The following is a 24,429-nucleotide window of genomic DNA, read 5'->3' as shown; positions in this document are numbered from 1 at the left end:
ATGTCAAAGGAGTCATCAGCTTATTCCTAGCTGTCATGACAATCCACTGGCGCACCACTATCAAATCACGGGGCCCACAGATTAGAGCTAGGGATTACGCACTCCCCCTGGTGGCTTAAAACCTGCTGTCAGAGATGGACAGCAAGCTTTAACTAGTTAACAGCCACAGGCAGATCTCTGATCCACCCCCCTATTAGAGGCACATATAATCTAAGAAAGACTAATGACACGTACTAACTTTCTAGTGTTAACAAATGTATACGGAGCATAAAAGTTTTTTAAAAAAAAAGTTAAGACAGTTGCACTCTGTAGTGCCAAGATGTGTAACAATTAATATAGGAATATCAACTTGCAATACTGCTATAGAAAACATAAAAATTGAGATACTTCACAAAAAAATGGCCAGTTTTATGTGAGGCCAACAACCAAGGTGACCTCTTAAGAGGCAGTAGTGTAGGCAGGGACCCAACAATAAGAGGTCATCTTGGCATTGGCTTTTGGGCACCCTAAAACTGCCCATTTTTGTGTGCTAAGTATCTCAATTTTTACATTTTCCATAGCAGTATTGCATGTTATATTCCTAAATTCATTGTTGCACATACCTTAGCACTATAGAGTGCAACTGTCTTATTAGAGACCAGCCGACATGTGCAGGGAAACATGCAGGTTCGGGGTGCGAGCCTGCATCAAAGGAAGGGACATGATCTACAACGTAAATATGTCATAGGTCGTGAGGTGGTTAAAATGTTCAACTATACATCATGTTATAATCAAGGTTTATTCTCATAAAGACTAACCAGCCCCTTGAATTACGGGTTAAACTACATTGGCAATTGTGAATTTTTCTTTTTAGCCATGGCTGCTGACACTGATGCAAAGTAGAATTTCATACGCAATTGGGTCTAGCTAAAAATATGTATATATTTTAATGAAAAAAAAATATATATTAAAACAGAACAATACTCCATTTGATTTGTAGATATCCGTGCCAGTTTATTGTATGATTATTGAAGAAGGTGTTAAACAATCTGAAAGTAAATTTTCAATCTTGGCACATTTTAGGCACCTGCCAGCTTGGGATTTACAATGGAAGTCAAATAACTGAAACTATAGCTAAAAACACAAGACATAAACAAGATATTCTGTATTTGTACAAATATAAAAAATAGCTTTTTAAAAGTGCAATGAGTCAAATAAGCTAGAACATTCTACGTTATGTCTTCAATGGTTCACCGACCATGATTCAATTTACAGTTAGATATAGCAATGGTATCATAATTGCTGCATGCCGTGCATAAGTGAACCTTAAGTGTTGTAAAAATGACTCCCACATAGAATACAGGAGCCTTGGAAATCTACCACTTTATGCAACATGCAGCAACAATATCTTTCCAAGAAAGAAACAATGGCTTATAAACCAGATTAAACATTTTTACATAGAAAGGTCTAACCTACATGTTTTATTTTTCCATCAAAACGAGGTACACAAAGCTTTTCGGATAGACTGCTAAAATATTAGACAGGTTTTAAAACATTTCTTATTGCCTGTATTAAAACCAAAATTTAAAAGCGGAGAAAAAAAAGAAGTGGTGAGGGCGATACATATGCATCTCCCACCCTAGTCAGATTTTCAGTGGTAGAGAATATTCTAATGCCCTCTCAACAGTGGTTATTTAACAATTGTATGGGTCAGGTTATACAGTATAAACAGTTCATGCCAGATATACTATCATGTATTAGCACTATTCTAGATGTGTCTGCATGTCCATCTTATTAATGAAAAAGGGGGTGAGGGTGGGGGCGGGGGGGAGAAACAAAAACCATGAATGGGCTTTTTATGGGTCTCATGTTGCAGTAATAAAAAGGACAACAGAATAAAGAAATTGAAAGACAAAATTACTGAAATAAGTCACTAGTTCCCACCACTAAAGTCTGTGGACTTGCATACAGTGATTATGTGCTGATACACAGCTATATATGCAGAGGAATTTTGATAATATGTTGCAAAGTAGTTTTATCCTTTAGGCCGCTTTTACATTGCATTTTTGGACGCATGCACCGACGAGGCCATTGACTATAATGGAGCAGACAGTCAGTGTGTGCTCTGTCTTGCACACGCTGACTCTGCCTGCAGAAAGCATGTCTGCCCGAAAACCGTGCAAGACAGCGCACACGCCGACTCAGTCTGGTCCATTATAGTCTATGGCCCCGTCGGCGCAGGCGTCTGAAAGCTGTGTTTGGACAGAAGCACCGCCGACGGGACCACTGAACGTAGGTAAAAACGCAATGTCAAGGGGCCCTAAGGTTTCTGCATTTGTTTTTAAATGACATTTTTTCATTTTTTAGTTTGACACACCACCCTGAAAATTCTATTTAAAAGGGAACTGGTCATGTTGTTTTGATATTAGACCACCCTAATGTGTTTTAAGCAATGAAAATGTGCATCACTAACACTGATGGAAAAAACAACAAAAAAAAAAAACTTAATTCAAGAATAACTGTGGCGTACCTTACGCCAAAAAGATTTCTGATATGGTGCAGAAAAGGCACACGCCACTTGTTAGACATGTGATTCATTAACACTAGAAGTCCCAGAAATTTCGGGCTCCCCCCTGAAGTCCCGAAAGAGGGTCAAATGACCCTTAGACTATCTTTTTTTATTTAGAACCAAAACGTTAATTTGAAATTTTTATCTTGCAGATGAGGAGACTACTCCTCTACCTCAAGATTGGCGAGTGGAACGCAGAGACTGGTCGAATGACCTGAAGGATTTGCGGTCTGTTGGCTCAAAGGTAGAAATGTTAAACGACCCCTCTCTGGGACTTCTAGTGTTAAGAAGCACTTGCCTATTCAAAAGGCGTTGTCTAGCACTTTTACAGTGATTGCTTATCCTTAGGATAGGTCATTAATGTCTGATCAGCCAGGGTCAGACAAACTGTACCTCTAACCTCAGTTGTTCACGGTGCCAATGACAACTGGAAATGCTTCGTTCCAGAGCAACTCTTAACTGATAACAGCAGTGTACTGCCCATCCACCTCCCATTCAATAGGAGGCAGATGTGCGGTGCCCAGGTACGGTTGCTATCAGAAGATGGAGGAGCTCCAAAATTTAGCATTTCCAGCAGAGAACAGCCGATTAATGGGTGTGTCAGGCGTCAGACCTCGGCTGATCAGGCATTGATGACCTATCCGAAAGGATAGGTCATCAAAGAGTAGTGGACAACCCCTTTAATAAATCAGGAGCATTGGACTCCTTCGAGCCCTCTCAGCGCTCAAGTCTATACATGCCTGCACAAGTGCACTCCCACTGCTGTAAAAGGGAGCTGGTTGTAAATCTATGATGGGCAGAAGATGTCTTCCATGGGCTGTTAATCAATACAGCTGTCACAGGGCTCAGATTTTTTTGGGGGGAAACCAATTTTATGAGAACAAAAAAAAAATTAAAAAAAAAAACATTGCATCTGACTCATCTGCTGCCCAAACCAATAAAGCAGCCCATGTCATGCTGCATGTGGCTCAGGCACCATGAATCAGATGACAAGTTAACTTTAAGCTCTCAAATTGTGAGTCCATGGCTTTAAAATATGTCTGAAAACCACTAAAAAAAAATATAAAAATTAATCAGGGGAGCCATAGGTGTAGTTCAATTACGCTTCAGTTTGACCATATTTTTTAAAATGGTATATTTTTTTCAGACATATACCAAAAGAAAAAAAAAACAAAAACCACACAGTAAAACCTTACAAGTTTGGGGACATGGAAGCACAGTCGAACTGTAACTGTTAAACTATATGACCTTTTGCAATTTCCAGACATACTCGTCCGGGTCGGATACCGGGAACTGTTTACATTTCGATCCTATCACCTTTAAACATTATGTCACTGACAAATTGTCCATTTCAGATTTATGTATGAAAAAGTTAAACAGCACATGCTATATACAAAACTGCTCACCAAATTCTGCAGTCCTAACTATCCATTGCCATTGTGCATTGTTGTCCTACATGGTATCGCTATCAATAAAACCACAAGCTCCAAGAGCTGTCAGGTGGGCCATGACTGCACGATTCTTTACTAAAAACTGCCAGATGACTCTTGGTGAGCAATTTACATATAGCACACGCGTCCATTTCACCCAGCAATATAAATACATGGTGGTTTATATGGGTGCTGAATGTTTTGTAACCAGAGCAACTAGATAACCCAGCATAATGGAAATAAGATTTGTATGACTTCCATCTCGGAATAGCTTTATTCACTAAAAGAAAAATTCCACCCCAAAACACAGATAATCATAGCACTAAATGTGATCACAAAAAAAGTCAAAAAACACCTGTCTGATATAGCCAAAATTCACAATGTTTTCCAGCCAATAATAAAGGTTTCCAGATGCATTCCCAATCCACCATGCCCTCCATGACTAGGCACTTTGACTGGGTGAGGGTGAATAATTCTAACACTGCGCTAGCTAGAGACCCGAAATAAAGACGCTGCAATGTGAATATAAATATCTTTGTATCTAATGTCAGTATTAAAAATACATATTCTTCTATTTTAGCTTTAGTTTTCTTAGAGCTTGTGAAGATCCCCCAGGAGCTATTCCCTGGTGGGGACATTCTCAGACAAACAATAGCTTTTAGCTGAATTCCACAGACAGTAAATGAAGCACATCAATCAGAACATTTCAAGGCATTTTGTATTGCAAATCTTCCCACATAAAACAATATACCATCATAGGACTATGGTCAGGGTCTTTATATTGTACATAGGCAGAAGTAGGCATGCAAGCCAGAAAATTACATGGTCATCTTTTTACAACTATGGTGTGCCTTTCTTTTCTTCAATATCTATACTCTGAACACTGTACAAATCCTTATATAATAAAAAAAAAAAAAAAAAAGTTTAATGCAGTCGCTTGCCACTATTGCTCAATACATCACCAAACCGGGAAAAAAAAAAAAAATATCCTAAAAAAAGAAGAAGAATACACAAAATTACTGTACAGAGATGTAGATTCCCCGATATGCCGTCACAGTCATGGTTCCAGTATTTTCATCCCGGGGCCATTATTACATAGTTGGTTTTTAACCCATTATATGAGGGAGTTCAATGTATGCAGAATGGTTGAGGAAAGACGTTGAAGGCCGGACCCAATAAAATGGTTCATCCAAAGCTAGTCAGGTCTTCAGTATGTGATGCACACGTGGCAGCTCTCAGTCGTACAGTTAAGAGTCTGTTGGTGAGAAAGTAGCGACTTTCCGACAGTGCCGGTGTAAGATATTGCTTCGGAATCACAACAATGTAGTGACTGCACCGGAGTTTTTCCTGCGGTAACATATCATGAAATCCTTAATGCTCACAGAATGGATAAAAATAAAAAGGCTTAAAATTAAACCTTTTAGCGACTCAAAAGGTGCATGTTTGCATAAACCAGTATATTTCTCAGCAAATGACATACACATCCCACACAATGAAATGTTAGACTATAAAATAAACCTAGAAGAAGGCAATATACAGAGTTCATAGTTAGAAACAGTAGGGCAAGACACACCACTGTCCGGTCACATATGCAAAGGGATAGGAATAAGAAAAGCACGTCTGGGACTGGGAATATGTGGTGGCAAGAAAAGGGCATTGGTGATGGCTCAGTCATTGAGAAAGTTCTTCACGGTTGTGGTTGAAATCAACCCCTTCATAGATTGAAAAGGTTGTGAAAAAGAATGAAAACAAAAAGGTATAACTCCCACCTTAGTGCAGAGGCACAGAAGCTCCACATGTGGTTCTGCCAAATAGGTGTAGGTGACATACACATGAGAGCTAGGGAACCTATCGACAAGGTCCTATGAAGACGTGATTACAAGGGAGAACATTCCCAACTATTAGGAACATTGACATATGCATCATGATATTCAAGACAAATGTAAAATGGATTAATATGGCAATTACTGACACAGTGAGCCTTCCATCAGACTGGGTACCGGAATATAATATACACAGCTCTTATTGGCTTTACATACGCCATAAAGGGAAAATATAAAGAAATTCAGAAATGTAAATTCTATAGGTAGGCATAAAAAAAACAAAAAACACAAATGGGGGCAAATCTGGTTATTAAAACGGGTTGTCTAAGGTTAGAGAAGGGCAGCTACCCAAACACTGTCACAGTTCTCCAATACTATGTATGGAAAGTCAGCTCGTCCCTATTTAAAGGGGATGTCCAGGGCTACAATAATGTTGAGCTATGTTTAGGTTAAGATCTCAATATCAGATAAATGGGAGAAAAACAATAGAAATACAATTGTTAGAGAGGTCTACATCAGTGAGCGCCTCTTTCACTCCCAAGCATTACTGCAGTATGGAGATTGAAAGGACCACTAGGGAGAATGTGTGCCCACCACTCCATTGAAAGAGGCTGATAAAAACAGCCAAGTGTAAGGGGCACTTTGCACACTACGACATCGCAGGTGCGAGGTCGGTGGGGTCAAATTGAAAGTGACGCACATCCGGCGTCGCAGGCGATATCGTAGGGTGTAAAGCCTTTTTGATACGATTAACGAGCGCAAAATCGTCATAATCGTATCATCGGTGTAGCGTCAGTCATTTCCATAATTTGGAAATGACCGATGTTATGATGTTCTTCCTCGTTCCAGCGGCATCACACATCGCTGTGTGTGAAGCCGCAGGAGCGAGGAACATCTACCTGCGTCCTGCGGCTCACGCCAGCTATGTGGAAGGAAGGAGGTGGGTGGGATGTTTACGTCCCGCTCATCTCCGCCACTCCGCTTCTATTGGCCGCCTGCCGTCGCTGTGACGCCACACGACCCGCCCCCTTAATAAGAAGGCGGGTCGCCGGCCAGAGCGACGTCGCGGGACAGGTGAGTGCATGTGAAGCTAGCGTAGCGATAATGTTCGCTACGCCAGCTATCACCATGATATCGCAGCTGCGACGGGGACTATCGTGCTCTGCATCGCAAGCATCGGCTTGTGATGTCGTAGTGTGCAAAGTACCCCTAACACTAATCTGTTTCCACATGCCTATACACACTAATTGAAGTAGCAGTGAGCATGTTGAACCTCCACGCCATTCAGTGTTCCTCTTTTTGTGGTGGTGAAGTTAGACGGAACAGAGGGCTCCGCACCACTGGTATGATTGGTGTTCACCTACATAAAATATACTAGATGGCCATTTGTGAGCTTTTTTGCCAAACAATTTAAAAGGCTTTAACACTTTCCTTGTCCTTGACTGCTCATGGAGGAGCATGTGATTAGATCAGTCCATCAGCCTCCTTCAATAGAAAAGCAGCTTGCCCCACGTGAGGTGTTTTACTACTGTTGGAGACGGATGGTCCAGTCTGGCCACGTTCCTACACTAGTAACCATTGTATGAACCAAAGAGCTGGTCAGTTTGTGAGGGAAGCCACATTTTTACGTTCGTATAAGGTGACTCACAGCTAATAGTCGACAATTTAAAGGGATTCTCCAAATTAATGATTAAAAAAACAAAAAAAAAAAACTTTCAAACCAGCAGCAACATTGGTAAAATAACCTCCCATTTCATCCCTGCCGTTCCATTGCAGAGTCCCAAATTCTGCCCACTGGTTGTCTGTCTGTACAAGCTGCAGCTATCAAACTCCATGGGGTATTCACGTGAGTGCTGAACACTTGGGCCGTATATGGCTGTGGCCATTCGATTTAGAGGGGGAGAGAAGATCAAAAAAGAAACCTGCAGTCATAAAGCAATTTCAAATCTACGAGACACGTTCGTAATGAAGATTATGATCGTATACGGTGTTTTCAGAAAGATCTCCACCTTTTCAGTGTTCCATGTCTTCTATAGTAACCGGAAGGAAGTGTGGCATTTATATACATATATGAAGATCACAGAGTTAATTTTCTTGATGGTTGTTTCATACAGTAGAGCTGAATACCATTTATGTTACTTTATGCATACAGGACAAGTCTGCTCATCTTCATCCATCCAGTTTGTCACACAAGATTATCATGCAGAACAAGTCCTACCGTGCTTTACAATGGAACGGCGGCAAATAAGGAAACACTAATAAATAAAAAACAAAACAAAAAAACGAAGGGAATAAAACTTACCAAAGAAAAAAAAAACAAAAAACCAAAAAGCATACGTCTGCTTACAGGCGTAGAGAATATGGGACGTTATCAGCCTGGTGGTTATAAACACAGCTTATTCTTCCTACACGGATATTGCAATCCAGCGGATATTCAATATCAAATATATATCTCTCTATAAGGATATATATATATTTATATATGTACACACTATCTAGATTATACCTCCCCATTATTTAGAAGGGGGATGACTTTATGAACAAATAGCAAATAAAAGACATCTGTTCCACAGCAGTCTCCACTTAATGCTGCATTTCTTAACTTTGTGGAATCCTACTTAAAAAAAAAAAAAAAAAAAGAAGAGGTAGATTTAATGTCTATGTATAGATCTATATGGATATATAAAAAGGCCGATTGCAAAAAAGAATCTTTCTACAAGATGGGATGATGCAGTAGGGATAAAACATACCAGGGAAAGACTACACACTTATTGATACTTAATGCTGCAGCGCAGAGCCCGCTAGGTATGCAGCCAAAAACCCCTAAAAAAAAAAAACAAAAAACCCCTGTCAAACTAAAGATTGCTACATTAGTTGATATTTCTTGTGCTGGAAAGTGTATTGCTATAGGATTATGGGGAGGGAATACTTACAGGACTTATGTGCAATGGTATTTTTTTAAACTAGAATAAAGGGGAGCAAAAGTAAGAGGAAGAAAAGGGGGTTAGCACCATGTGGTCTTTCACGACTGAAAGGATTTATCCACTTGTAAGTCCATGATTTTTTTCCAAAGAAATGGATATTCAGGTGTAAAAAAAAAATTAAAAAATAAAAAAAAAGGTTAGTGAGCATTGGGAAGAGAGAGGTGCGGGGGAGGAAGGTATCGCTGGGCCAAAATTGCAGCGTCCAAAGGGCTCATTGCCTGAGCGTCATACCCCAGTCTTCTTATTGGGGGGAAATTGCCAAACTGACGTTTTTGAGGAAAGTTCTTGGCTTCGTGGATTGTGTTTTTCTCTTCTGCCAATAGAAGCTGTTGTCGCATGTAGTTTTCAAACTCGTACTGTGAGGACTCCTCAGTCACCTTTGCCTAAGGGTCATAAAAGTTGGAAGTAATAAATGCGAGGTTGCCATCAGTACTGCAGACAGTAATGGATAGGTAAGGTTGAGTGGTGTTTAAAGGGAGCGTGTCACTCCCAAAACTGACAAGTTTTATCATATGTAAATCAGTGGACCTTGGCGAACCTTTAGCATGGCCAAGATATCAGTGCTGCATTCCACCACCCCAAGTGCAACCCTCCAGACCGACCCTTATGTTGAGTGACTGCACTCACTTTCGAGTGCTACCAGATCTGAATCCCCAGTAATAGCGCTTCAGTTAGGCTAGGGCTACACGTGACATGTGACACTGCTTCTCTGTAACATTGTATCTCGTGATTTACTAGCTTGTTGCATTGTAACCCATGACTTTCTGAAAAAGGTTTCCAAATGTGATGGATTTCCGTCGCTTTAAGGTCGCATGCGATTCACTTGCCCATAGACTTCCATGAAAGTCACAGGTTTGTTGTCGGGGTTTTTTTTAATAAAAACACAAAATTATATATCTCCAAATAGTCTTTGTTTGGCCGTTGCACAATTTGTCACACAACCTGAGGAAAGTCACAGTGTAGCCTTAGCCAAAAAAACTTACTGGGCTGCAATCGCACTCAGTTTCATGCAGCATTAATCAAATGACAAGTTCCCTTTAAATACACATTTCTAAAATGTTATAACAATATATATTTTTTCTGACATTCTTATTTAAGGTTGGAGCATCCCTTTAACATGAAAGGAGTTTGTAAGCTTGGGCAAGTTAGTGTACTGTAAATTTAACGTTGCAATATAATGAAACATAAAATAATGGCTTAAAAGTAATATCAAAAGGTCGTAAAAACAAATACAGGATTTTTGTTTTGTTTCCTTTATTCATTTTATGCAACTACTTTGTGGGACTATTACCTTAAAGAGGTATTCCCATCTGCAAGATCCTATCCCAATATATATTATTGATAATAATAATAATAATAATAATAATAATAATAATAAATAATATAATTATTATTATTATTATTATTATTATTATTATTATTATTATTATTATTATTATTATTATTAACTATTAATAGCAAATACCTCCAATTAGAAATGTAATCTAGTTGTTCTGATATAGCCATAGTTTCTTACCTGATGTGCAGAGCATTGCAACTTGTGGTATCCATAGTTACAACCACGAGCAACTAACTCAATACATGAGTTGTTGTAACCATGGATACCTAAGCTGCAATACCCTGCACATGAGGTAAGAGACATGGCTCTATCAGGAGAACTATACTACATTTCTAATTGGAGCTATTTTCTAATATTATTACGTCTACTACATACTAGTATAGGATCTTGCAAATTGGAATAGCCCTTGAAGCCTATCCTTAGGTACACTTTGAGAACACATTTAGTATGTAGGGAAAAAAAAAAAAAAAAAAAAAAAAGTGTTTGGATAGGTTCAAACCTGGAAGGAAAAAAAATAAAATAACCGGCAGTGCAGGAGATTTCAGAACTTTTTTCTTGCACAGCAAAAATCCAAAGTCCTTAGGGTCAGAAAAACTCTGCAGTAAATTAAATGTCAGCCCTGATTTATGATGTGCATTTATTGTAGGTCACTTTTTATTCTTGGAGGTTTATTGCAGCAAATTCATCAAAATGGTGAGCAAAATTCATGAATTTGCCACAAAAGGTAAAAAAAGATGGCTTCTTTCCTGTCAACGATTTTTAGCCTTTTTGGGCAAAAAGTCACATCTTTTAAAAAAAAAAATATGAAAGATGTGACTTTAGAAAAGGTTGCATAAAACTACCCTAGGGGGCGACGGGAGTAGAGTTGCACAACATGTCGCTTTTTAAAAAAAAAAAAGTAGCAATTGATGAATTAGGCAAAAACATCTGGAACGCTAAACTCAGCCCACAAAGTGGAGAGACAAGAAAAGGAAAACAAAAAAACAAAAAAAAAAAACCAGACGAGCACACAAAATACTAGTCAATAATCAGGAGAAAATATAATGAATTGAGTGCAAATAAAAGCTGAAAAAAAAAAAAAACTCCCACAAAAAAAAAAAAAAAAAAGCCAGGTGCAGAAGTATCAATTAGGGCCTGTGTGTTCCATTCTTGTGTGTTTTCTTAAGGGCGCTTTTCCATTTGCGATTTTCTTGCGAGTGCGCGATCCAATTAAAAAAAATAAAATTAATAAATAAATAAATAAATAAATAAATTAAATAAAATGGATTGCACGCGCACCAGTGTTAATCAACGAAACCGCTTCATCTGTCCCGTTTTTTCTCTCCCCAGGAATCGGGCTCTCGGCACAATTGCAGCACGCTGCGATTGTACAGAGTCTCGGCTCACGTGTGTGTAAAATTGCACTGCACTCGCATGTTAGGTGACTGCAGTGCGGTGCATGCAGGGACAGACAACGAAGGAGATGGGGAGAAAGTACTCCATCTTCTTGCGATCGCATCACAGGAGCGGAGATCACATCACAGTCGCATGACCCTCTGCTGACACCCGCAGCAGAGTGCCACTAGCATATCACTTCCAATGCTCTCGCATCAGAAGCTATGCACAAGTGGAAAAGAGCTCTAAAACCCTTTTTCACATGGTGAACAGCTATCTCAAAAGGCCTGACTCTTCTTTCACTCAATTACAAGAGTAAGGAAAGGAGGGGCGCTGCAGAAGAGCACAGGGCTTCTGTTACCAGAGCTGTGACCACTAGGACAGGCAGAAAGCTGCGAGATCTCCACACTGCTTACAGCGTGATCTTATTCCAGTGTGCAAGTGTAAGGCCCCTTTCAGACATCCGTGTTTCCGGTACATGTGACATCAGATTTTAAACACAGATGCCACACGTAACCATGTTATTCTATAGTGTTACTCACACAGACCATGTGACTCCCTTGTGGCCCCGCTATTTCACACGGGAGACATGTCCGTTTTTTCTCCGGCAGCACGGGTGTCAGACGGATCACACATTGATGCCATTAGTGTGACACGTACAGGAGAAAAACACTGGTCTTCTGAAATAAAAAGATTTTCTATATTCACCTGCATCCAGTGCGGTTTTCTTCAGCTCTGCGGTCTCCTGCTTCTGACCCCAGCTCACTATATTCATTGATTATTCACTGCACTGAGGACCTGGAACCCAGAGCATTGCAATGATAGCATCGCGGGCACAGCACCACGGGGACAGCATTACCGGGGACAGCGCCAGGGACAGGTGAGTCTTTAGCAAGCAGTGTGTGTGCAGTGATGTGCAGGAGGTCATTGGAGTTCCCAATGAACTCTGATGAACCCGTGAAGTAACCATGGTGACACCTGCTGTAGCGGGGGTGTAATCAGGAGGTCATCAGAGTACATTGGGAACTCCATTGACTTTATGGACGTCACTGCACACAGACTGCTAGCTGAATACTCACCTGTCCCCGGCGATGCTGTCCCCGGTGATGCTCCAGCTTCCAGGTCCTCAGTTCAGTAAATAAATCAATGAATATAATGAGCAGGGGTCAGAAGCAGCTGACAGCAGAGCCGAAGACAGCAGCGCTGGATACAGGTGAATATAGAAAATCTTTTTATTTCAAAAGACCTGTGTTTTCGGTACATGTAACACTGATGTCACACGTGTGACACACGTTTGATCACACCGATGCATGTGACTTGTACCTGGTTAAACACGGATGTCTGAAAGGGAGACTTCTGTAGAAAAGGGACTTCATGACAGCCATAAAAAGATCAATGGTCATTCTGGGGTCCATTGAAAATTTGTTGGGTATTACTCAAGGAATAAAAGAGTGTGGGGGGTAGGAGGGGTGTAATTTTTTTTTTCTTCAAATGAATATGAAATAAGCAGTTCAAACTACTAATTCCATGTTAATTGTTATTAATGTTAGAAGGTTTAAAAAGAGAAATATAAAAAGAAAAGTGAGCCACATAGCATAGAGGTATAAAAAAAAAAAATAAATTATAATATCTGTCTATCCATCTATCTACAAACGTTACTGAGGATAAATGTGCCTTAGCTCTTACCTCTTGTGAGTTCTCCGGACTAGTAACATGATCAATGTCAGGTACAACTTGCAGCGGGCCGCTCAGAGAGGACATAGATTGCCTGGAAACAAGAATAGGCTGTGTTATAAAATTCCCAACATTTATGAAGATTACTAGAAATACCCAGATGGAAAATCTTGGGAAAAGGGGCTACAGATGGGTTTAAACATCTCAGCTTGCTGTCAGAGCAATAGAAATCTACACTGGAATAAGGATATTGATGATTATGGATTCATGTAGTGAAATATTCACCTGAGTTCAGACTGCTGCAAGATGATCTTTACAAAACGTATTAAAAAAAGAATGAACTGTGCTCCAGACTTTGCGATTAGAAACCACCTAACCTCATGCCTCAGTGAAGTTGTTCCTGATGTAATGGCAGGAACGAGTTAAAAAGGTTTGACAAAATAAAGCAGGATCATTTTTAGGTTGATAATTTTGTATGGGCTGCAGTTTAAAAAAAAAGGTGTGCACCCCCCCAAACTACTTGATAAATGTGATTCACGGTGTTGATCGAGAACATCTTACACAACCCTGTTTTCTAAGGGACTTTTAAGGGCTCATAAATGAAGCCATGTTTAGTCCTATTCAGTAAGCCAATTTAATATTAACTAGGACTAAATCAATGGAAGAAACAAATTCTACTGTGCAAATGTAAACTGTAATAATACACATGTATTCCACATTCTATATATTATATATATATAAAATGGATTGCAAAGAATCCTACTGCAATGGCAATTTCCAGGACTGGAATGGAAACATTGACGCTTCCACAGACCTGGACTGCCAAAAGGCTGTAATCCGGGAGGAGGCGTGTGATGTGGATCGGCACAGTTGCTCTCACTCACTATCTTAATTTCAACAGTGCTGCTATAGGGAGACCCCATTCACCCTCTAAGGGTACGATTCAATTTGCGTATGACTCATGCGATTCTCGCATCGGCATCACCCGGCACGGCGCACACTCTCCTGACAGGAGCTGGTCGGCTGCATGTATTTCTCTACAGCTGAGGCGCTCCTGTCAGGAGAGTGTGCCGTGCCAGGTGACACAAATGCGAGACTCACATGAGTCATACGCAAGTGGAATCATACCCTAAGGCTATGTGCCCACGGGAGCTCGTACCTGCAGATATAACTGCAGGTACGGCCGCAGGTACACCGCAGCCGCCCGCCAGCATCCGCAGCTATTTTTAGCTGCGGGATTCCAGCGGAATAGCTGCGGTAAACCTGCAGACTTTCATGCGATTAACCTGCGGACGTCCCAGCCTCTATCTCCATAGTGGAGGGCCGTGATTTCTGCACATAATTCCGCAGGAATAAATTGACATGCAGTTATATGCGGTTGCGGGAGATCCACAGCATATTCCGCAGCAGCACATTCCGCATCGTGGACACAGACACTCCCCATGTCCCTTGGATAACATAGGGAGTGTCTGTACTTTATGAAACCTGCGGATTTAGCTAGATAAATCCGCAGGTTTTCCGCAGCAAAATTCGCAGAAGCAAGCTCCCGTCGGCACATAGTGTCTGCTACACTGAGACTTGGCCTATGACATTAGTACGTCGTGCCTGCTGCATGGAACCGCAGTCTGAATATAACAGACCGAACAGTGAGTCAAAGTACTACATGTGTTTTTCCTCCATTGCCACTCAGTACTTGTAGGAGGGAACTGTGGGAAACATCATTGTGTGTCTGAACTGTATGGCCATCATATGGTGGGTGTAATTAGCATTATACTGTGTGGAAGCCTGTGGTGCATCATACATTGTATATACCATATGGGGACAGCCATTGATCAAGGTACAAAACCGTAGCGCACACTTTATGTTGATTAGCTCGTTTACTCAAAGGCAGACAGAAGCTGACAAGACAAGGGGCTTGCGCGACGTTACAACACCACATGAGCCAGGCACCGCTAGAACCGTACCAGTTGTGGAGGTGAATATAGACACTCTTATTTTACCAGGGGAAAACATGTGGAATCAGAAGGGGCTGGCCTAACAGTGGACAACCCCTTTGAAAACAATATGTTTAAAGTACAGGGCTAATAGTGTATAGAGAGCCTTAATATTATCAGAACTGGAGTAACTAACCATGAGGATATGATGCCGCCAAGAGACTCCAGAACTTCTGATGCAGTCAAACGATGTTGTGGATCCAAAACCAATAACTTTCTAATGAGGCACACTGTGCTCTCTGACACCCTGCCATCTCTGTCATTGAAAAAAAAAAAACATAAAAACTTTAAATTAATTAGTTCATTATTTCAGGTGATTTGGATTTGTAACTTTAAAGTTGGCATGGATGTTGATGTGACCTTTATCAGATGAATGTACCTATACAGCACAGTGTAAACAGTCACAAAATTCCAGTACAGGAACTGACTGAACTGTGAAGAATGGAGATATTAACCCTCTCTCACAAAGGCATAATTGTACATTCAGATTGGACTGCTAATTGTGGTAAACTATTTGCAGTTACGTCCCAAGGATGGCAAAAACTTATGTCCATAACGTCCGCGGCAGTACTACACAGCTGAGCTTCTGCTTTTTGTGATACAAATCAGCAGCATTTTAACCCTTCCCATGCCTCTGTCAATTTAATATATAAAGGTGTGTGTGTGGTGTGTGTGATTATGCACACTCACTTCTGGACCCTGAGAGCGTCATAGGCTATGTTTTGAGGGGAAATTTTAACCCCGCGCTTTACAGTTATTCAACAAAAAACCTGCCTCCATTAAAGCGAATGGAGCTGGGAGCCACTGTGCAGCCAGAACTTCAGAAGAATGCGCAGCCACGCCCTTAAATGCAATGTTGGTGTGTCACAATGCAGACAGGGAAAGAGGCAGACAGGGAAAGAGGCAGACAGGGAAAGAGGCAGACAGGGAAAGAGGCAGACAGGGAAAGAGGCAGACAGGGAAAGAGGCAGACAGGGAAAGAGGCAGACAGGGAAAGAGGCAGACAGGGAAAGAGGCAGACAGGGAAAGAGGCAGACAGGGAAAGAGGCAGACAGGGAAAGAGGCAGACAGGGAAAGAGGCAGACAGGGAAAGAGGCAGACAGGGAAAGAGGCAGACAGGGAAAGAGGCAGACAGGGAAAGAGGCAGACAGGGAAAGAGGCAGACAGGGAAAGAGGCAGACAGGGAAAGAGGCAGACAGGGAAAGAGGCAGACAGGGAAAGAGGCAGACAGGGAAAGAGGCAGACAGGGAAAGAGACAGACAGGGAAAGAGACAGACAGGGAAAGAGACAGACAGGGAAAGAGACAGACAGGGAAAGAGACAGACAGGGAAAGAGACAGACAGGGAAAGAGACAGACAGGGAAAGAGACAGACAGGGAAAGAGACAGACAGGGAAAGAGACAGACAGGGAAAGAGACAGACAGGGAAAGAGACAGACAGGGAAAGAGACAGACAGGGAAAGAGACAGACAGGGAAAGAGACAGACAGGGAAAGAGACAGACAGGGAAAGAGACAGACAGGGAAAGAGACAGACAGGGAAAGAGACAGACAGGGAAAGAGACAGACAGGGAAAGAGACAGACAGGGAAAGAGACAGACAGGGAAAGAGACAGACAGGGAAAGAGACAGACAGGGAAAGAGACAGACAGGGAAAGAGACAGACAGGGAAAGAGACAGACAGGGAAAGAGACAGACAGGGAAAGAGACAGACAGGGAAAGAGACAGACAGGGAAAGAGACAGACAGGGAAAGAGACAGACAGGGAAAGAGACAGACAGGGAAAGAGACAGACAGGGAAAGAGACAGACAGGGAAAGAGACAGACAGGGAAAGAGACAGACAGGGAAAGAGACAGACAGGGAAAGAGACAGACAGGGAAAGAGACAGACAGGGAAAGAGACAGACAGGGAAAGAGACAGACAGGGAAAGAGACAGACAGGGAAAGAGACAGACAGGGAAAGAGACAGACAGGGAAAGAGACAGACAGGGAAAGAGACAGACAGGGAAAGAGACAGACAGGGAAAGAGACAGACAGGGAAAGAGACAGACAGGGAAAGAGACAGACAGGGAAAGAGACAGACAGGGAAAGAGACAGACAGGGAAAGAGACAGACAGGGAAAGAGACAGACAGGGAAAGAGACAGACAGGGAAAGAGACAGACAGGGAAAGAGACAGACAGGGAAAGAGACAGACAGGGAAAGAGACAGACAGGGAAAGAGACAGACAGGGAAAGAGACAGACAGGGAAAGAGACAGACAGGGAAAGAGACAGACAGGGAAAGAGACAGACAGGGAAAGAGACAGACAGGGAAAGAGACAGACAGGGAAAGAGACAGACAGGGAAAGAGACAGACAGGGAAAGAGACAGACAGGGAAAGAGACAGACAGGGAAAGAGACAGACAGGGAAAGAGACAGACAGGGAAAGAGACAGACAGGGAAAGAGACAGACAGGGAAAGAGACAGACAGGGAAAGAGACAGACAGGGAAAGAGACAGACAGGGAAAGAGACAGACAGGGAAAGAGACAGACAGGGAAAGAGACAGACAGGGAAAGAGACAGACAGGGAAAGAGACAGACAGGGAAAGAGACAGACAGGGAAAGAGACAGACAGGGAAAGAGACAGACAGGGAAAGAGACAGACAGGGAAAGAGACAGACAGGGAAAGAGACAGACAGGGAAAGAGACAGACAGGGAAAGAGACAGACAGGGAAAGAGACAGACAGGGAAAGAGACAGACAGGGAAAGAGACAGACAGGGAAAGAGACAGACAGGGAAAGAGACAGACAGGGAAAGAGACAGACAGGGAAAGAGACAGACAGGGAAAGAGACAGACAGGGAAAGAGACAGACAGGGAAAGAGACAGACAGGGAAAGAGACAGACAGGGAAAGAGACAGACAGGGAAAGAGACAGACAGGGAAAGAGACAGACAGGGAAAGAGACAGACAGGGAAAGAGACAGACAGGGAAAGAGACAGACAGGGAAAGAGACAGACAGGGAAAGAGACAGACAGGGAAAGAGACAGACAGGGAAAGAGACAGAGATAAGGTGGCTTTACACACTGCAACATCGCAAACGACATCGCTGTAACGTCACCGGTTTCGTGACGTAATAGCGACCTCCCCAGCGACATTGCAGTGTGTGAAACACATCAACGACCTGGCCCCTGCTGTGAAGTTGCTGATCGCTACAAATCGTTCAGGACCATTCTTTGGTCCTTTGTTTCCCGCTGTGCAGCAAAGTCTCAGTGTGTAAAGGGGACTTAAAAAACTGGAAACGAGTGATGTGTCACAATATCTGTCAATCACTATTCTCTGTCAGTCGGTCTCTCCCTCTCGGTCTCTATTCTCTCTCTGTCGGTCCGTCACTATCTCTGTCCCTCTCTCACAGTCTGTCGGTCATTTTCCCCTCCTCTCATACTCACCGATCCCCGACGCAGCACTGCACGGCATTCACACTGCTACGGCAGCTTTTCCTCTTTTGAAAAAGCCGGTCGCTCATTAAACAATTTCATATTCCCTACTTTCCCCACCCACAGGCGCCTATGATTGGTTGCAGTGAGACGCCCCCACGCTGAGTGACAGGTGTCTCACTGCACCCAATCACAGCAGCCGGTGGGCGTGTGTATACTGTGCAGTGAAATAAATAATTAATTAAAAAAAACCGGCGTGCGCCCCCCCCCCCCCCCCCCCCCAATTTTAATACCAGCCAGATAAAGCCATACGGCTGAAGGCTGGTATCATCAGTGACAGCTCAGCCGATCGCGCGGCTGTCTTCATTAGCTGCATGGAGCTGACAGGAGCAGCAGAAGACACAGCCGCTCCTGTCAGCTTCACGCAGCTAATGAAGACAGCCGCGCGATCAGCTGAGCTGTCACTGAGGTTACCCGCGGTCACTGGATCCAGCAGTGGATGCAGCGGTGGCCGCGGGTAACCTCAGTGACAGCTCAACTGATCGCGCTACTCACCGCCGCTCTGGTCAGCTCCACGCCGCAACTGAGGTGAGTAGCGCGATCAGCTGAGCTGTCACTGAGGTTACCCGCGGCCACCGCTGCATCCACCGCTGGATCCAGTGACCGCGGGTAACCTCAGTGACAGCTCAGCTGATCGCGCTATTGCCTTCATTAGCTGCGTGGAGGTGACAGGAGCGTCGGGGTCTTCTGCTGCTCCTGTCACCTGCATGCAGCCGAGCTGGATGCGACGCTGGAGGTCTGTGGATTACGCCGGACAAGGAGGGCTTTTTGAGGCTGATTAAATTGGTAATGAGGGAATGTGTTTGTGCTTTTTATTTCTAATAAATGATTTTTTCAGTTGTGTGCGTTTACTGTAATTTACAGATTAATCATGGAAGGTATCTCGGGGAGACACCTGACATGATTAATCTAGGACTTATTGGCAGCTATGGGCTACCAATAACTCCTTATTACCCCGATTTGCCAACGCACCAGGGCAAATCGGGAAGAGCCGGGTACAGTCCCAGAACTGTCGCATATAATGTATGCGGCAATTCTGGGCGGCTGCTGACTGATATTGTTAGGCTGGGGGGCTCCCCATAACGTGGAGCTCCCCATCCTGAGAATACCAGCCTTCAGCCGTATGGCTTTATCTGGCTGGTATTAAAATTGGGGGGGGACCGCACGCCGTTTTTTTTTAATTATTTATTTATTTCACTGCACAGTATAGACACGCCCACCGGCTGCTGTGATTGGGTGCAGTGAGACACCTGTCACTCAGCGTGGGGGGAGTGTCTCACTGCAACCAATCATAGGCTCCTGTGGGCGGGGAAAGTAGGGAATACGAAATTGTTTAATGAGCGGCCGGCTTTTTCAAAATAGTAAAAGCCGCCGCAGCAGTGTGAAAGCCGTGCAGCGCCGCGGCGGGGATCGGCGAGTATGAGAGAGGAGGGGAAAATGACCGACAGACTGTGAGAGAGGGACAGAGATAGTGACGGACCGACAGAGAGAGAATAGAGACCGAGAGGGAGAGACCGACTGACAGAGAATAGTGATTGACAGATATTGTGACATCACTCGTTTCCAGTGTTTGACTACCTAGGTCGTTCTGCAGGTCCGTCATTGGCCAGGTTTGCCTGTTTGACAGCTCACCAGAGACTCAGAAACTTTGTAGCGATCCCGGCCAGGTTGGAATCGCTGGTGGGATCGCTGAAAGTCTCAGTGTGTAAAGGGGCCTATAGACAGACCGGGAAAGAGATTGAGACAGAAAGGGAAAAGAGACAGACAAAGACAGAGACATATACAGAGGGGGAGAGACAGACATTATAATTACATTTCTAATTTGTTTTGTGGTTTTTGTGTGCAGAATACATTTTTGTTAAATACATTCTATTTTGTTAACAGCAGTTATTAACCCGGGATTGGCATCTGCACCGTCGCAGCTACAGCCACACAATTTTGCACACTCACACGTCTGGACCCAGAGAGCGTCACAGGCTATGTTGTGAGGCGAAATTTTAACCCCACGCGTTCCAATTTACCAATCAATTTTGCCCCCATCTACATAATGGGGAAAAAAATGAAACGAAAAGTGTATTCGCACAGTCGCATTTACAATCACGAAATTTTGCACAGACGCCTCATGTGACCCAGGGAATGTCGTAGACTATGTTTTGACAGGAAATTAATCCCCGCGCTTTACAGTTACTCTCCAAAAAACATGCCTCCATTCAAATTGAGTCTGGACTACTGGTTATTAGTAGGAACTGTGATTGGTTGCTATAAGAACAAAAAGAGACATTCATAGTATAAGAAGCTTATATGTGAGGTAATAAGATGTCGGTGGGGAGACGGGGGGGGTGGAAAGAGACGGAGCACATTACTTGGCCAATTTAGTTAAATCTGTGTGGAATATCTGTGGTGTTTTAATATATGTTGTGAAATGCTTCTATTAGCTTAGTTTTTGTCTCTTAATTACATTATCTATTTGTTGTGTTTTTTGTGTGCAGACTAAATGTTTGTTAATACACTATTCTGAATAATAATAATAAAATATCTATCTATCTATCTATCTATCTATCGAGATAGACACACACACACACACACACACACACACACACACAGTATCGCATAAAGCAGAAGCTCAGCTGTGCAGTACAGCCAGCTCCTGCAGCAGACCTTAAGGTCCAGTCACACTAAGCAACTTACCAGCGATCCCAACAACGATAGGGATCGCTGGTAAGTTGCTAGGAGGTTGCTGGTGAGAGGTCACACTGCGACGCTCCAGCGATCTCACCAGCAACCTGACCTGGCAGGGATCGCTGGAGCGTGGCTACACGAGTTGCTGGTGAGCTCACCAGCAACCAGTGACCAGCCCCCAGCTCCACGTGGAAGATGCTGCGCTTGGTAACTAAGGTAAATATCGGGTAACCAACCCGATATTTACCTTGGTTACCAGCGCACGGAGCTACACGTGCAGAGAGCAGGGAGCAGCGCACACTGAGCGCTGGCTCCCTGCTCTCCTAGTTACAGCACACATCGGGTTAATTACCCGATGTGTGCTGCAGCTACATGTGCACAGAGCAGGGAGCAGCGCACAATGCTTAGCGCTGGCTCCCTGCTCTCCTAGCTACAGCACACATCGGGTTAATTAACCCGATGTGTCCTGCAGCTACATGTGCACAGAGCAGGAGCCGGCACTGACAGTGAGAGCGGCGGAGTATGGTAAAGGTAAATATCGGGTAACCAAGGACAGGGCTTCTTGGTTACCCGATGTTTACTGTGGTTACCAGCCTCCGCAGAAGCCGGCTCCTGCTGCCTGCACATTTAGTTGTTGCTGTCTCGCTGTCACACACAGCGATCTGTGCTTCACAGCGGGACAGCAACAACTAAAAAATGGCCCAGGACATTCAGCAACAACCAACGACCTCACAGCAGGGGCCAGGTTGTTGCTGGATGTCACACACAGCAACATCGCTAGCAACGTCACAAAAGTTGTTCGTGAGCAGCGATGTTGCTAACGATGTTGTTTAGTGTGACGGGGCCTTTAGACTGGCTGTGACATTGGCAAATACAAGATAAGAGACACTGTCAAATAGAAGGATCTTTTACATTAAATGGACTCATTGTGCACTATATTATAAAAGTTTATTGCGATTACCCACAAAGTCTCATGACTCAACACTGTATTTTAGACTGTCAAAGCCTTCCTTCCGCCTTATGAATTCACACACAACCATTATGAAGGAACTGAATAGATCAAAAGCGTGCATATTCAATAAGCCCACACATCTAGGACGTGTATGCATGATTACACATGGCTTATTAATTAAAACAGACCAGAATCAGTGCTCAAAGTAGGCTTAAAGAGAACCAGTCACTTGATATTTGCTGCTAACTCCATGAACAACATGAATTAGAGCCTGGCTCTTCGATGGCAATCAGTAATTTTTCATTTCTGAGACGTCTAAGCGTTAACAGTTTGAAGAGACAGCCGAGAGAGAAGAGATAAATCCACTGTCTTCTCCCCGCCCTACTCCAGGTGATGGACAAGTCTCTCCCCATTTACTTACATTGGACGGACTTGTCCATCACTTCGAGAAGGGTGGGGAGAAGCAGGGGACTCAACTCTAACCTCCACTTTCACTGAAATATCTGGATTCAATCACAGAGCCAGGCTCAGATGCATGCTGCTTGTGGATTAGGCAGCATGATTCAAGTAACAGGTTCCCTTTAAGGTCCAATAAGACTTTCTACACCTAGTGACTAAGGCCTAGTAGAATGCGACCCAAACAGTATTTCAGAAGGCACACTAGGATCTCGGCAATATGAATGCCACTCCTGGCTAATGGCAACTCTAAAATTCCATTATGCCATAGTAGGGCAATGAAGGCATAACAAGTCTTCCATTTTCTGGCAAATTTTCATCAATAAATTTCCTTAACCCCTTAATGACCGCAGGCGGTAAAATTACGTCCTAGCAGGCAGTGTTAATCCCCACAGGCTGCTGATTTGTACAGCTGACATGTGTGCCTGCAAGGCACGATTGGAATCGCTATCCACCCCATGCCTTATAACCCGTTAAACAGCACTGTCAATATGTGACAGCGCCATCATAATAGCAATTGCGCAATAACTTTACTCACAGACCTCCACCGCAAGTCCCGTGACATGATCACCTGGATGCAGTGGTTGTCCTGGTAGCACAGGGTCATGTGATGACTCCTGTAGCTCACATGACACAGATCCTGTAAGAAACAGCAGAGTACTGACTGTTACAAGAGATGATAATTTCTGCCGGTCTGAGCGGTGCTGTTCTGATCAGGAGAAATGAATGAGCTATCAGACTGCTTGATCAAAAACAGTGTTTACTAAGTACCCTATGTTTATATGCACTATGCTTTTATTTAGTTACAGCAGGGTATGTTTTCACAATTTTTTCCTTGGTTTCTCTTTGTCTCATGGCCAGTGTGAACATGGTCTCACAAGTTCCATGTATACCATCTCATACTCCGGCTCACTTTTTTGTTTTTTTGTTTTTGTTTTTATGTTACCAGATAATGTATGATTGATGGGCTCTTTAAAGTAATATAAATATCCTTACTGGCTTCTTCTGAATATTTGTTTAGACATTTTGCAGTAAGTGCAGACTTAGGCTACTTTTACACTTGCGTTGAACGGTATCCGTTGCATTGCATTGTGTGACGGATGCAACGGATGCAACGGATGTGTTGCATATAGTAGCACAACGGATGCTGCAAAACAACGCAATCAGTCTTTTTTTTTTTTTACAGTTTTACCGTCAGCAGACTATTGTGAACGATCAGCCGATCGCTCACAGTAGCCGGCCGCCGGGTGATCAGCCGATCGCTCACAGTAGCCGGCCGCCAGGTGATCAGCCGATCGCTCACAGTAGCCGGCCGCCGGGTGATCAGCCGATCGTTCGGTCGCCGACAATGTGTGCGGGAGGTGGGAGCGGGGGGGTGGAGTGCGAAGTGGGTGGAGCCGAGCAGGGCCATGGCTGAGGACGTCAGTGCCGCGGGGACTGCATCGCTGGCCGGCAGGTAGGTGTGTGTGTGTGTGTGTGTACACACACGGAGTGTGGGAGGGGGCGGAGCCGAGGGGGAGGGGGGGGGGGGGGGAAGTGTCGGGCTCCCGGCACACGTAACCAGGGTTCCTTGGTTACCCGATGTGTATGGAGTCTATGGAGAATAGTTAACGGACTGCGCTATTCTCCATAGTGACTGACTCCGCTGAACGAAAGTGTGAAAGTACCCTTACTGTGAAATACAGGGCAGACTGACCCATTTATAGCTGG

General features: G+C 43.5%; 1 protein-coding gene across 1 annotated transcript in view; it reads right to left on the bottom strand.

The window, feature by feature from the left end:
* Positions 1–967: 967 nt before the first annotated feature.
* Positions 968–24,429, bottom strand: part of STK40 (serine/threonine kinase 40) — an 88,285-nt gene continuing 64,823 nt past the window's right edge. The window contains exons 9-11 of the mRNA XM_075336049.1: positions 15,303–15,422; positions 13,185–13,266; positions 968–9,168 (exon numbers count right to left, since the gene is read on the bottom strand). Coding sequence (XP_075192164.1) covers positions 8,923–9,168; positions 13,185–13,266; positions 15,303–15,422 — 448 coding nt within the window. The 3' untranslated portion in view covers positions 968–8,922. The remainder of the gene's footprint in view (positions 9,169–13,184; positions 13,267–15,302; positions 15,423–24,429) is intronic.

Source organism: Anomaloglossus baeobatrachus, chromosome 2 (assembly GCF_048569485.1).
Source record: "Anomaloglossus baeobatrachus isolate aAnoBae1 chromosome 2, aAnoBae1.hap1, whole genome shotgun sequence".
In the NCBI taxonomy this organism is placed as follows: Eukaryota; Metazoa; Chordata; class Amphibia; order Anura; family Aromobatidae; genus Anomaloglossus; species Anomaloglossus baeobatrachus.
This window is presented reverse-complemented; position numbering and strand designations above follow the sequence as displayed.